This window comes from Blennius ocellaris (assembly GCF_963422515.1).
Source record: "Blennius ocellaris genome assembly, chromosome: 24".
NCBI lineage: Eukaryota > Metazoa > Chordata > Actinopteri > Blenniiformes > Blenniidae > Blennius > Blennius ocellaris.
The window spans coordinates 6320345-6335741 of NC_137673.1; the positions used below are offsets into that span (position 1 = coordinate 6320345).

Consider the following 15397-nt stretch of genomic DNA (forward strand, 5'->3'; position numbering starts at 1 on the left):
TTACCTTTCCCCCGAGGGTTTGGAGGTCATGACCCACAGTAAATACTCCTTGGCGGCCATGGAGTCCAGCACCTTGTTCACGTCGCTGGTGAAACTCCCGTCGACGTGCCGCCTGCTGTCGGCCCTCCTCTTCACTTGTGATCTGTACACAGGTGCACAACGTGAGCTCGGCCCACACAAGCCGGGAAAAGCCCCAATCATGAAATCAGCTCACCTCCTCTCCCGTGAGATCGGTGTGTGATCGTGTTTTTGATTGCAGAGACACATGAATCAACGCAGGAGAAAAGTTCCTTTGATTTATTTCAGCACATTGAGGAGAAGGGGGTGGGGGTAAAGAAGAAGAGAGAAGCAGCGACAAGCTGAAGATCTCCCTCAGTGGACACAGGCAGAAGGAGGAGGAGGAAGAGGAGGATGAGGAGGGTCAGCCTACGCTCTTCGGACTTGTCCCGACTTGAGCCTGTCGACAAAGTCTTTGATTGCCTGGTCGGTGAGGTAGGAGCTCACGTCGCTGGTGAAGGTGCCGTCTGCGTGGCGCTTCTCCGAAGCACTGCGAGGAGGAGGAGGAGGATTGATGAAGAGGAGGAGGAGGAGCCATCATGATCAGACGACAGTATTAAATGCTGATGTGTCTGAAAAACAAAAGTATCTGAAATCTGGAATTAGGTTGAGATCAGTTAAATAAATTGACCTCGATACACAAAATTTAATTGAGAGTTTAATCAAAGAAAACCTTAAATATCAATATTTTATGTGAGATTCGTTGACAATTTATATTGCACTCATTGAAATACATTTAATTTGAGGCTTTGTAGCAGCCACAAAATGTAGTCATGGTCGATAATGTAATAGTTTCAGCCATTTTAAATGAAACAAAACTTCTATAACTTGTAACACTCAAATTCATGTATATTAATCAGCTTCTGTGTTTAATAAAAACACCAGATTGATTCAAATCATTCAAAAGCTAATATTAGACTTCTTTGGCTCAATATGTTTATATTACATGGTTTAAAATGGGAAAAACAGGAAAATACTGATATTTTTAAATAAACCCAGATCTGAACTAATGACACGAGGCAGAAATGTTTCCATACTATTTGTGGAAACAGTGCACGGTGAATTTGTCTTATTTTTTTAAGCCTTTAAATAATAAAAGTGCTGAAATCAAGTGGGAAATAAGATTTTATGGAATATTTTTTTTATATTAATGCTGACTACAAGTGAATTTATTTCAAAAATGATTGCTGATGAATAGAATTTCTTCTAGTCCAACAATTCATTGAGAACTCAATTATGCCATTAATTAACTTTATTTTTTCCATTACTGGAAGACGGAATTTGTGTTCAAATGTCCCTGAACGATTTCAACATATTCTATTAATTCTGTCTGTTTTCAGTGAAACCAACGGGCTTTTGTTGAGACGCGTTATATTATGTCCGTCTCCCCTCACACTGACCCGCTCCTCTTGTTGTTCATCAGCCACTGAACAAAGTCCTGCGCCTTCCGGTCCTCCAGGTATTTGCTGTAGTCGTTGGAGAACGTTCCCTCCGAGTGTCTCTTCAGGCCGGACGCCTCTCTGGGCTCGGCTGCTAGTGAGTCGTCTGCCTCGTAGCTGCTACACACACACACACACACACACAATTTTACTTTGACCTTTTAGAAGTATCAGACTGGTCGGCTCACGTTTGACAAGCTTTAAATGTCACGCCCATATATGTGGTGTGTGTGTTTTAGTTCATTTTGTTGTTTACTGTATCTGAAATACATTTACTTTTATTTCAGACACACAACTTTCTTCATAGAAAACAGAAAACCTTTAAAACGCCCACACAGTCAATAAGTTCCCTTTTTATACGCAGAAAATATATTTTTTTAAGATATTAAACAGGTAATTTTGCATTTTCAAGACTATACATTTTAAAAACAGTCCTATTTGGCCGGCTCAGATTTTCTTTCAGGTTAATCCAGATGTGGCAGAAGTGAAAAGTGTGACGCGCGTACCTGCCATCGGTAGTCTGCCAGCTGCTGTGCACCAAGCAGCAGACCAGGAGACCAGCCAGGGAGTGGATGCCGTTCATGGTTGTGACTTTACCACAGGAAACAAAAGAGTTAAATGGATCAGACAAGCTGAAGGATCGGTGTTCAGAACCCGACTCACCTTTTTTCTCTCTGTCCTCTTTAAGTTCCTCTGCTTGCTGCTGCTGCCTGCGTCTAACCTTTCCCCCTCCGCCCCTGCAGGCTTTTATACCGGACCCAGAGGGCCCCGGGGCCGCTCAGGTGGGCTCACTTTTACCGCCTGTTACTCTCGAGCCATTAGGCCCGGAGGCCCTGCCGCATCAGCAGAGCCAACGAGGCGAGCGTTTGTTCAGGGGAGGAAGGACGCCGCTCATGCGTGGCGCCAGCTGGTACTTAGGTGTCGAGATCAAACAAGTGCGGCTCATCCTGTCAAACACGGCGCTTTAATGTGCTACTATGTCATCATGCTGGCAAGGTGAGTCAGTGTTTGTACTCGGGCACATTTCACACATCGGAAACATTATCCTGTTTTGCATCTCTGACAGTCGCCTTGATTTTTTTTTTTTTAAAGAATTTTTCCTGGAAATTCACCGAAAGATAATTATTTTAAATCTGTGCCACATTCGTAAGGAACATGCATTCATGGGATGGGCGTGTATAGTCCCGAGAAGGGAGACATCAGACTTCCACCAGATTATATCATTGAAAAAATGCTACTCATCCCACAAATGCATGATCAATCGCATTTAATAGTCAAATATTCAGTTTTTCTAATCATTACAGCAATCTGTCCTCGTCTTTCTGCACTGTTAATTATTGGTTTTTATAAAGTATTATTGTAGTTTTTCATAGTTTACTGCATCACTTCACATGTCTCCTCAAGAAATTTGCAAAATCTGATGGGGGGTTTTTTTCGATAAAATTGAAATATTTTCATTTCTGATTACTATCTTTTCCACTTTTCTTCAGGCTCTGCTTCACCTGACCACTCGTTAAAAATCACACGAATCAGAGAAGCTCTAACTTAAAACTGTGCTCCTTTATTGAGAGGAGTAAGATTAGTGTATTTTATTGAATCCTAAAACATCTCATCTTTGATTCTTATCAGCTTTAGATTAAACATTTACCATATGATCCTAAAATAAAAGAATACAACTTCGCTGATGTAATTATCATGAGCAATAAATCCTACTTTTTATAGCTGATTGATAAGATTAAAAGAAAAAAAAACACCAGTCTCATTTCCATCAATTAATTCTTCATTATTATCATTATAGAAAACACTCGATACAGCAGGATCTTCAAAAATGAGTAAAATTGTATAAAAAAAGAAATGTACAGTGACATTTTGTACATTCGGTGATGTGAAACAATACATTTCTATTTGTTTAATAAAGGTTCATTATTAGAAACAATAACTGCACAACTGATAAACTGTTAAAAGAAAACTGATTTGTTTGAGATGATCTACAGGAGATAAAACAGATGAGATGCTGCATTCGGCTCAGTGTATTCATCAAGACAATACATGTAAAAACAGACTTGCTACATCCGAATTTATTTCTTCATTCTTATTCACATGAGGAAAGAAAAAACAAACAAAAAAAACCCAGTTCTTTGCATGCAGTGGACTTTATGCAAAGCACCTCTGCAGGAAGTGAGTCATGTGGGTGTAGACGTGTTCGTAGGCCGAGCCGCCGAGTCCATGATCCTTGTCCGTGTACCACTGAGGTTAAACAAGAAAGAGAACCGTGAAAAAACTTCGCTTCGACAATATGTAATCTACTTGAGTCCTCTGGTTTACCCACCATGGCCTCGAAGTCCACCTGCTCGTTCACCAGAGCCTCCGAGATCTCAGCCGCCTGCTGGAAATGCACGTTATCTGGAAAACACGCGCGTTTTCACATCAACAGGCGCCTCCTCTCGCAGAGTATGCCGGTTGATAATAAGAGGAGGACGGGGTGGACGGTTGGATTCCATTAATACACATCGTATCGCCTCAGACTCACCATCAGCTGTTCCATGAATCAGGAGATACTTCACCGAGTGGAAGTTTCTGGCTCGGGCCGTCACTGTTGTGTTCTGCACACAGATAGAGATCCGTGGTCAGCGTGTCGTCAGCGAGACGCTTTTTGCACTTGGTAAAAACCGGAGAAACTTACGGCGTAGAACTCTGGGTTCTCCGATGGCTGCAGCATGTAGCGCTCGGTGTAGATGGAATCTGGGGGAAAACATGGAGGATCATCATTTCATTTGTAACTAAAGTGCATTAGAATGATGGTAAATGTGAAATTTTTCTGTGTCAATTCACTTTGTTTCAACTATTTGGATGAAATTGAGCAAAACATCTGTATTGATCATGCCTTAAATGAGTTTGAAAGAAACAAACGATGGTTAAAAACCAGGAAAGAAGTACCGTAATATTTCCATTTGGAGACCGGTGCCACCGCCATTCCACATTTGAAGACCCCGCTGCCGGAGCCCAGGACCATTGACGTGACGTAGCCGCCGTAGGACTGTGGGGGGGGGAAGCAGCTCAAGGTCTGAGAGGAGCACTAAAATATCCTCTCCATGTTGGAACTTTATCTTGATACTGTCGTCCTGCAGAACTCACCCATCCCCAAATTGCAACGTTGTCTTTGTCGACGAAGCCCATTTTGATGAATTCCCTGAAAAAGAGGAAGATTTCGTCAGTGTGTCTCCACGCGGAGTCCAGTTCCAACCAGATTTCCAGGGCAAAGGGGAAGAAGGTGTTTGTTTGAAGGCTGCTCATCGCTCTCCTCACCTGGCTGCTGTTATCTGATCTTCCACCTCATAGGTTCCCAGACGTTTGTAGATCTGATGCATTATCCCGTCGCCCTGGTAACCGCTGCCCCGTCCGTCGAAGCTCGCCACGATGACTTTCTCCGTGCTGGCCAGGTAGGTGTCCCACCCTGTGCGGTAGATGAAGTCCACTTCCTGGCTGCAGGGGCCGCCGTACCTGGAAGGAAGGTTCAGTACGTCTTCATTTCAAGAGCTTCACTTTTATTGTGATTTATTTATTTTTGGCTCTTTTTTTTATTTTCTAATCGGCTCTTACACATATATCAGCAAAGGGTACTTCTTGGATTTATCAAAGCCTGGAGGCAAAGTCATCAGGTACCAGAGATCTGTCAAAACAAAGGAAAATTAGGAATGTCACTCTGAAATTAAAGTCAACATTCTCCGCTCTATTGGATTGATCATCATTGTTTGTCATGCAATTCTCGATAAAGTGGTATTCAGAAGGTCTGGCTGTTCTTTTGTCATCCTTCCCCAAATTCTATGGGAATTATATAAATGGGCGGTGAAGCATTAAGGATGAGTTTACTTACCGAATCCGGCCACTTTGATGGTGTGTCGGATGGTGGAGGGCATCTGGATGTCAGATATCAGCTCGGTGAAGGCCTTGTTCTCCTCCAGAACTTTGTGCACTTCACATGGAAACAGCAGTCAACTTCATGAGTATTTCTCTGATTCCTCTGGGTTTCACAGTCGGCCACGGACGTGGGAGCGTACCTGTATTGTTGCTGCTGTCAACGAGATAATGGGAAGGCACGCCGGGACCTGCGGGTTGGAAGTAATCTGTTTTTAATCTACGCCTATTGATCAGACGAATGCGGAGAAGGAGCAAAGCGGAACTGACCGCTGCAGCTCCGCCGGTAGAAGGAGGCACCGTGGCTGAAGTAGGCCGCGTTGGAGAGGCAGTTTTTACTGAAGTCACAGGTCAGACACTGGGTGTCCGTGCTGGTCCACCTGACAAACACACACACACACACACACACACAGTATGTCAGATTGATTTTCCGACATTAGAAAATGCAAACCGGTGAGCTGGACGACCTCACCTGTACACATGTCTTCCTCCTGGCAGCCCACCTTCTTGGTTACTTGAGTAATAGCTGGAGATTTAAATAATCATTGTTCATGTTTAGGGTGTTGTTGTCGTGTGTGTACATATGAAATGAGCACAGCAGATAGTTTTCTTACTTACATAGCGTCTGCAGTGACTTTCAGGATGCTCACCACCTCCCATTCCCCAGTGGTGATGGGTGTTCCTGTGCCCTGTGTGAACGAACCACAGCAGAATGTGTGTGGGTGGAAGCGCCACACAATGAACTACACATGCAGGATACTTTGCAGGGGTTTTTCTTTTCTCAGTCCCACACACTTTGGGTGTAATGGGCCTGCAGAGTAATCCCACTTTAATCCCAAAGGGACCATTCTACGCACCCCTGACACGTGGTGAATGTGCTTGTAGCCCTTTTCGTCGCTCTTCAGCAGGTAATAGCTGTTTTTGTCTGCTGCAAACACCGGATCTGGAGGAGAGAACTACAAGAAAGATGTCTTCTTAGCATCACAATCTATGTGAAAGTGAAAAGACAGACAATCAGTAATCAGTTACTAAGTTGACGAGCAGTTACTTGGTCTTTTTTACTCGTAGTCGTAACACAAAGTCCAGCAGTGAGACTCACCAACAAACATTTTAACAGTTTGTTTTTTTTGTACAACATTGGAGCTGTTTGCCCCAAGGTTTAACATTCATTATCTTTTATTTTGGAATTATTTCCTTTGAGTCTTTTCAGGGGGAAGTTGTTGATTGGCAAAACAAAAGGAAAACGTGTCCAATCTTATCGGTGTTCTCCAACATACCCGTCCAACCCAGCCCTTGCTGTGCACCTCGTGTCGCTGTAAAGAGATAAAACGTTTGTGTTTATAGCTGCACTGACGCACGTTTCACAACAATACAGCAGCTTTATCAAACCACCAACAAGCACAATGAGACGTTGCAACATAAGATCCACCTGAGTAACTCTTGAGTCAACACATTTGTCAAATCTCTAACTCTTTAATGCAACTCGATTCCAAGTCGTATGAAATGAGCTTGGAGGATTAATGATGGGCGAAGTCACACAATTTGATTTGATTGACATTTATAAAAGCTTTGGATCATTGGTGTCAAACATAAGAGGCTGCAATCCGACCAAACCACCAAGAAAATTGTAAGTATTTCATAGAAAACTTCAATGTTTTTAAACACATTTCTTAAGAGTCGCGGATACAACACAACGCTGATATCAGTTTTGCTGCCATGAAGGATAACTCGCCTCAAAGACAAGCTGTCAGGGTGACTTTGTAAAAACACCCAGAGTGCAACAGCCATAGAAGACAAACAAACTAGTCCTTTTCAGCAGTAATTGTTTGGTTTTTGTGAAAATATCATCATTCTCATCATGTATGCACACAAAGAAAACCTTTAAAGTTTAAATTTAAATGATATTACGGCACTATTTTAACGGTCCGGCTCACTCCAGTTGAATTTGGGATTATGTGACCCCTGAACTAAAATGCATTTGACACCCCTGCTTTAGATGATCCATGTCCTAAATAAACACCTCTAATATCTAAAATACATTTAACTCATAGTTCCATCCGAAATGAAACAGCATGTCTATTTTAAATGAATATTCGTCAGAAATAAACGCCCCTAATACATGTTTATCTATGAAATGCCCGTCCAACCTCACACCACAGATTAGATTGTTTTTCAGTTAGTTTTCAGATTTTACCTCGGTAGGGTCCCAGCCAGATGCAGTGAAGTTGTATATCTGAACGATGAGGTGGTTCTGTACTCTCTTCAGCCACTGGACAGCCAGGCGGTTGTCAGTCGCCCACGTGACAGTAGACAAGTAATGGTCACTGTGGAAGACATCCAAAAAGGAAAAAAATGCTCCTGCGATATTTCATTCAAAGGAAACGAACTAGAAAGTGACAGGAAGTGATGTTTACACTGAGCTGAACGGCTCTGGGACGACGACCTCCGCGATCTCCGTCGTGTTGTCGCTGTCGACGACAAACAGCTTGACGGTGGGGTTTGGGGTGCCCGGCTGCAACGACAGAAGAGCGTCACATCGCGGCCTTAACGCGGTGGGAATCGTTCCGGCCCGGCGGTGAAGTCCCACCTTTGGGTACGGGATAGAGACAGTGCTGGGGTACTGCTCGTCGCCGTACCAGGTGTACTCGATCATGTGGACCAGGGTGTCGTTGAAGTGAGCGTAGGCCACGTATTTCCCCCCGGGCGACCACCAGAGGCCCTGATTGGATGAGAACATCTCCTCTGGGGAAAAACAACGGCGTTAGAAAGCAGCCTGTTTTTTTTTTGTTGTTGTTTTTTTTTTCCTGTGGCGCTTCTCCACACGCAGTAATTGTCGTCACTTCCCCGAATCGGCTCCTCTAACGGCCCCTAAGCCTGAAAGTTTATAGCCGCTGTCACTTCCCTGTCATTTGGTCAGTTATGGCGCCTCTAATGCGAGTGTGACGAGGCCGTCTGAGCCGCCGTTGCCATGACAACGTGACATTAAGTAAGACGGCCGTGCGTTCGGTGTTGGTGACGCAGCTTCACCCTAATGCTAACTCTTTCCACCGGTGGTTTTCACAGCGGTTGGCTTCAGGTGTACGTCGTAGACGTTTAGGGAACGCAGACGCCTCGGCTTCGTCGACGTCACATTTTCATACGTATCTGTCTCCGGAGACGTTCCGTTCTTTGTCCACAAGTGAACAACTCCCATCTTTTAGTGAGAGTAAAGTGCGGCCTTGTGTTGCTCCAGGAGAAAGGGGTGGTGAAACGGGCGGTTCATGTCTGGAGCTTTAATGCTGCCAAGGGAGTGTTGGTCTTAAAAAGGCGTCTGAATTACATTCCAATCTTGAGACAACAGTGAGCGTTTGCACCATTAACCAGCTAAAATCTGGTCTTCAGTCAACATTGCAGTATTTTATTGGTAATTCCCAGGTCCGTGGAGCTGTTGACAGTGAGCTAAATATTTGGTTACACTTAGATTGTTTTCTCAAAGTTCAGCTAAAAGAACTGTTTCAGTAAACTCTCCATCCTGGACTCTGGGTGTCACCATCACTACTGCTTGGTCCGTCCCCTCTGAGTTCATCAAGTGTGCGGATGTGATCATGCTTTGGTTTGTCACTGGACAGAAAACACCATCTCTGTATGACAAAGTGGATAAGCACAAGCCTTTGGACTTGGACACACCCTGGACTTAAGACTGTGTGTCATAGAGTCTAAAAATGGTGCTCGCATCATTTCTTCCATCCAACCCAGTTATATAGTTTGGAAGTTATTAAGTAATATTACTTACTTTCCATCAGTGATGTGTATATCTTATCTGGGAGTATCCATTGAAATATATCTAGCATTAAACTGGGATGTGTGTCAGGATGCGATGCGTCATGAGGCGAGAGGAATGTGACAGGATCAGCCAAACACATCTGGAGGTGATCAGCCTCGCTGATTAGGATGTTTTCTGCCAAGAGTCTATGCAATCTGGGGAGCTTCCACACATTCTTGGAGCGAGAGGGGGGTAAAAAAAAAAAAAAAAAGAATCTGACGGGGGCAGTGAATGTTACTGTGAATGACAGGAATTCTGTACAGCTTGTTCCTCTTACCCTCGTACACCCAGTCCGGGTGGCCGTTGAGAATCTCATTGTCCTTGCCGTCGAATGTGACTTGCTTGGACGGAGACGTGGGGCTGGTCTTCACGTAAACGTTGTTCCTCCAAACGTAGGCCTGCAAGTGCAAAAGTACACGTTTTTGACATGATAAATGCCCCACATTTCTGCCCGGCTGAGTGTTTGGAAAAGGCTCCGGTTTGGTCATTTATCACCTGCTTCAAAGCAGAAGTGTCGTTGTAAGTTGTGTACATATGAGGACGTGACCGTTTGACTGAGCCCGACTCACCATTTTGTGGCCCTCGGGGGCCCAGGCGAAGTACTGGACCCGGTCAGGAATGTCAGAGGGGGTGATGAACTTGCTGAAAGAGTTTGTGGCACTTTAGTGAACTCAGATTTGCACTGCAAGAAAATCAGGCTGAAGAAGTGCTCTTGGCTTTTGTAAAGGTGTCCTCCGGCGATCGGCTTTACTCACGTTGCCTCGATGTCATAAATTGAGTACGAAGCCGTGAACGAGTGTCTCCACAGCTGATGGGATAAGCAAAACAAAACAATATGAACATCCAGCAGCTTCAGCCGAGCGTCACCGTCCACTTCATCGCAGGAAATCGATACCTTGCTGTAGTTGCTCACGAACGCGGCGTATTTCCGGTCGGCAGATAGGCTGTAATCGTCTGCGCTTTTTTCATTCTGAGTAGTGGACGGAGGCAGAGTGAGACTCTCACGCTCTCTCTTACACAAACACACACTTCATTGACGGTGATCGGGACTTACAAACTTGTCTTTGCTGAGGAATTCCAGCTCCTTGCCTGTGAGCACGTTGTGGAGAAACACTGAACCCTTTGATTTATGCAGATACTCGTGATCTATGGTGCAAGATGAGAAAAATGACTCCAATACAGAGCTTCACTTTAATATTTAGCGGGAAAACTTCACATCAGCATGACTCATGATGATTCTATTCTTAAAATAAACCATGATTAACAAGGACATTCAGTGTCATTTATTCTAGTAGCTGCCATGTCCTTAAATTCAAGAGTGTCGTCTTCATGTAAGTAAGTATGTCTGTAAGTTGTTCAAATTTAAGATTCAATCATCAGGAACCAAGAATATAGAAAACGTCATGGTGATACAAATAATATTTGTCGTCACCATGACTTTAAATGCAAATGCACATGTCTGAATGAAAGGAGATATAATTGACTCAAATTATCAATCAAACTCAAGATTCATCCTCTGGAGATCACGAATTTGGCAAAATTATACATTAACAATTTGGGACTTATCCAGCAAGGACAATAAAATTATCATCATCAACAATTCAACTACTGCTTATCCACACATGTCCGTATATGTGCATGATGGTGGTCTGGGGTGAAAGAGAAGGAGATCTTCTGGAGACCATGACATTACCGTGGCCAAGGTTCATATATTGTTATCAGTAGAGCTGTTAACAATGAATGTGACGCCTAAATCAGGCAATACCAAATTTCTACTTAAATTCAGGGTTCATCCTCTGCAGATCATAAATTGTTTCGAATTTAAAGGCAGAATCGGGAACTATTTTTCTTGAAAGGTGGGATTCACCCTCTGGGGACAACGAATGTCCATAAAATACCAAGTGCTGCGACTCAAATGAGTATTGAAGAGTAAAGGGCAGGCCATCCTCTGGGCACCGTGATATCAGTATCGGTGCAGTCGTAGACACCTCTAAATTTGTTTTGCTTGTTTCCAGAGAATTCTATTTCTTTAAATGGCTCGTATCACATGGACACCATAAACATGACACAACGATTCCACATGGCTGAATGCAGAACACAGTGAGTTGAACCATCTCTGTGAATCAGTAACTGAGTCGGTGTTATAACAGATACTTCTACATTTAAGGAGCCCAGCTCAGGTGGCTTTCTTATTTTTTCTCGGGTGTGTCTCACCTGAAATCCACCTCATGTTATACGACGTTGGCTTCATTGAGCTGTTGAAGGCGTCCTCCAGGGTGAACGTTTTCATGGTCACCTGCCCCCCCTCCTCCTCTGAAACACAGCATGGGGGGTAATTAGCGGTTTATAGATAGCATATCTTCGATACACATCAAGATCGTGGCCATAACTGATAAGCACTATCACGCCAAAAAGCACATGCTTGAAATTTATTTGTAGAGAAATAAAAGACACATTAAATTCGGGGTTCGTCCTCTGGAGATCATCAACTGCTTGATTGTGATGTGTATGAAATGCCAGGACCCTTAAGGGAGCGGGGGTCTTGGAAAATTAGAAACTATCATCCTGTGTGGAGATATTTCTACATTTTCATGTTGTTTCTTGAACTTCACTCACGACAGATCGGCTTTTCTTCGAGACGCTCTCCTGCATTGTGCGTAATGACGCGTGCGTAAAAGTCGCCTGTGGAGCGCGACGTGCCAACGACGACTTGATTAAAGAGCAGCGAGACTCACCGTTCAGAAAGATCGCCGTGGGCACCGCGATCAAAATGACCACCACCGCCAGCCCGAAGACTCCGAGGAGCACCTTGGCGATGGGAACCTGCGCAGGAGGGAGCAGAGAGACGATCACAAATCACCAACAAACTCCGGCATGTGAGTGTCACCAAACAGAAACCCACCATTGTTTGTTTGTTTGTTTCTTGGCAAGTGTCAAAAAAAACAAACAAAATCCAAATCACAACTCCATCGATCCAGCGGCTGCAAGCGCGGAGAACTGCGGCGTGCGCGCTGCGCTGTTAAATATTAGCCCTCGTGAAGTTCCAAAGGTGGGACCGTCAATGAATCACTGCCGAGTAAAGTTCGTAAAGCACGTTTGATGCCGTTTAAGTGTTTTGAGGAAGTGGTTGATTCCCGGGCCGCGCAGCATCCAGGACGCTTTCATTCAAAACCTCCAGTGCGCGGCGCGGCGCAACGCAGCACACAGCAGAGCGCAACTGTGCGGCTGTGCGCGCTGCAGCCGCTCGGAGCGCGCGCCGCTGGGCAGACGCACGTGAACGTTTAACATCAATTATTGCCGTTTTCTGCAAGCTAAGAGTGACACTTTGAGTCCAATAAGACCGCTCAGAGCCAGATACTCGACGTTTGTCTGTTTGGTTAATGACAAACATTCATTTGGGACAATTATGGAATTAGAACTTATAGATGATCCGTTCATTACTTATTTTTGATTAAATCTTCATTCGTGCTCTCAATCTTAACATTGTACCTCCGTTATTTCTTGATGACATGATGAAAACTTTTTTATTACAATATTGCCCAATGTTGTTCAGGGTTGAAGTCACTTGGCACTTGAAGACTTCATCTCAGATTTCTCCTCTTTGTAGCTTTGCTGTCTTGGGCTGACACACCCCGTTTCCCCCACATTATACACTTTCACTTGTATCTGTCATCTTGCATCTACAGTCATTCTGTGGTCATTGTGTGTCTGTTTCTGTTCATTGTTTTGCATGTGTGTTCATTTTGTGTGTCATCTGTCATTTTTTGTGGTTGGAGTAATTGTGTGTGTTTGTTTGTCGTCGCTTTCTGTGTTTCTGTGGTCATGTTGTGTGTCTTTTGGTCATTTTATCTCTTCCTAAATGTATCAGTTGTCCTTTTGTATGTCTTTGTCGTCATTTTGTGTCACTTTGTGTCAATTTCATGTGTGTATTTGGTCATTTTGTGTCCCCACATAGCCTCAGAGCAGCTTATATAAGTGCTGGATGATTGATAACACAGTAAATAGCAGGATAAAGATGGAGAAGTGGCCGTCAATAAAGCTACAGAAAGAAAAGTCCTCTGTATTTACTCAGTGATTAATGGGCTGTCCGTTCGGGATTGTTACTGGAGGCAGCGTGAGAACCGCTGGCACCGTAAAACCTTTGACAGGAGTGCCAGGCTTTGTGACACGGGGAGCGACATGAAGTAAAAGTGTGTGTGTGTGTGTGTGTGTGTGTGGAGTGCTAACAGCCTGTTAAAAGCTTCACAAATACAGATCTGTGCCTTTATGAGGACTGCGCGTCGCAGTGTGCACTCCGGACGTCCTCTGCAAACAGACGGACGGGGAGAAATCTTCCTTAATGCAGCTCGGCTTGTTTGAAGAGACTCACTTCACAGGTTTGCACTTCCAGGTGTCGACACATGTGGACAGATGTGATGAAGCCTCGAACCCTCCTGGGAATGAAACACTTCTTATCACACCCTTTTCACCATTATTAGTTTTTCATTCGTGCCTGTTGAGTTAGTGGCCCCCCACCAACACCTCACTCAAGAGTCTCATTTAGTTTTTGTGTGTGTTATTAGTTGTTTTGTGCATCTTTGTGGATCTTTTGTGTGTCCTTACTTCTGTGTTTTTCTCTGGACTTTCTCCACCTCATTTGTCACTTCGTGGTAATTTTTCTTTTGTTTGTAATACTTTTGTAATAATTTACCACTTTTGCTAGTGTTTCCTGTTATATTACAAGTGTTTCGTGTCTCTTTGTAGCTATTGTTTCTGTGTTTGGTTCATTTAAAGTCTCTTGGTTGTGGTTTCCTGTGTTTTGTTGTGTATCGCTGTGATTTTATAAGTTACTTTGCAGCAGTCATCAGACTTTCTGTTGACTTTGTGATGGTTTTATGTTGCTATGGAGATATTTTATGTCTCTATTGGAACATTTTAGACATTTTTATTTACTGTGATTGTGATTATTTATGATTGTAATCATTTCCTTGCTTTTTGTAGTAGATTTCGGTTTTGATGAGGACATTTTCTTTCTCCATTTCATAGTTTTGAAGTAATTTTGTGTCTCTTTTTTGAAGTTTTTTGCTTCTATTGGGATTTTTTGTGTCTATTAGGACATTTTGAAGCTATTTGAAATAATTGAATGTCTATTTGAAGACATTCTGTCTCTATTAGGACTTTTTCATATTTCTGTCAATTTTGTATTCATTTTGTAGCTCTTTTTAATAGTGTTATATCTATTTTAGACATACAGTGTATTTATTAGGGCAATTTGGATGACTTTATAGTAGTTTGATGTTTCTATGAGGGCATATTCTATCTCAATACATTTTCTATCATTCTGTCTATGTTGCAGTCATGTGGTCATTTTCTTGCTCTGTAGCTGCTGTTTGGCTCCTTGCTGCGATTTTGCTTTTCCCTTTACAGTTTTGTCATCATTTTCCGTCTTTGTAGTTGTTTTGTGGTAAGTTTGCTTAGTCTCGTGACAGTTTTCTCTCCCAATTTCGTGTCTATTTTGGATGGTTGGGCATGAGTTTACTCTCCGGTGTAAACAGAGGGGGTTTGGGGCTGTAACGGCATTCTTGGCTGGTGGATGGAAGTCATTGTTTTGGAAAACTGAGGAAACTGTTAGAAACGGGTCAGTGACGCTAACATCCTGAGTGCAGCCACTTAAAGTCTGCGTCTGCATCTGCAACCCTGCAACACATTTCATAACAGCAACTTACACAGCCGTAACTCATATTTGTCAGATTCCTAATTATATAGCTGTATTATCAAATTGAGAAAAATCAGGAGTCCAACTAATTTCAGTTTGACCATAAAAGCAGAATAACATAAAAGTAACTGCAGTTCTACATTTTCCACGAAACGGCTTCATTTAATCTAATATATTTAACAAAAATCTGATATATATGAACATATAGGGCTCAAGCACAGTGGCTGAATGCAACACAGTGAGGCTGGTGTCAAACTACAACCACTTTAATCTCTACTTTGTTACACAATGTTTAAAGATGACAAACATCAATAGTTATGATATTTAAAGGTAAAAGAACACGTTTCTTCAGTTCATCTCTAAAAGAAAATGCACGTTTTTAATGCTTGTGTGAATCAATAAAAACCACTGGAGGGGAGGTGAGGATGAAATGAGCACAACATTGTATTCTAAAAAACAGTTACACACACACACACACACGCACACACT

The 15397-nt window shown here is 43.1% G+C and overlaps 2 protein-coding genes across 2 annotated transcripts; both read right to left on the minus strand.

Annotated features, from left to right (window-relative positions):
• On the minus strand, positions 1-2079 carry LOC308147835 (glucagon-1-like; the record flags this gene model as incomplete). The annotated part of the gene is made up of 4 exons (XM_080520168.1): positions 1-142; positions 431-547; positions 1458-1616; positions 2003-2079. 4 exons carry the CDS (start codon positions 2077-2079, stop codon positions 1-3), a joined length of 495 nt encoding a protein of 164 aa, XP_080376294.1.
• A 1194-nt stretch (positions 2080-3273) lies between these two features.
• On the minus strand, positions 3274-12400 carry LOC308147739 (dipeptidyl peptidase 4-like). The gene is made up of 26 exons (XM_080520060.1): positions 12116-12400; positions 11949-12036; positions 11428-11526; positions 10268-10359; positions 10109-10183; positions 9969-10021; positions 9783-9855; positions 9491-9611; positions 7999-8153; positions 7826-7923; positions 7606-7735; positions 6689-6724; positions 6269-6367; positions 6030-6100; positions 5884-5937; positions 5682-5791; positions 5555-5602; positions 5371-5469; positions 5097-5166; positions 4803-4997; positions 4632-4686; positions 4434-4533; positions 4180-4238; positions 4027-4099; positions 3826-3899; positions 3274-3743 (listed from the first exon to the last, which is right to left on the minus strand). The coding sequence occupies exons 1-26, from the start codon at positions 12116-12118 to the stop codon at positions 3651-3653; spliced, it is 2223 nt and encodes a 740-aa protein (XP_080376186.1). The 5' UTR covers positions 12119-12400; the 3' UTR covers positions 3274-3650.
• Positions 12401-15397: the final 2997 nt, after the last annotated feature.

What these genes read in the sequence shown, in the direction of transcription:
- LOC308147739 (XM_080520060.1), bottom strand. An exon ending in ACGTTGCAATTTGGGGATGG is followed by an intron (nt 4,534 to 4,631) that starts GTGAGTTCTGCA and finishes CCCCCCCCACAG; the next exon opens with TCCTACGGCGGCTACGTCAC. An exon ending in CTCCAAATGGAAATATTACG is followed by an intron (nt 4,239 to 4,433) that starts GTACTTCTTTCC and finishes GTTTTCCCCCAG; the next exon opens with ATTCCATCTACACCGAGCGC.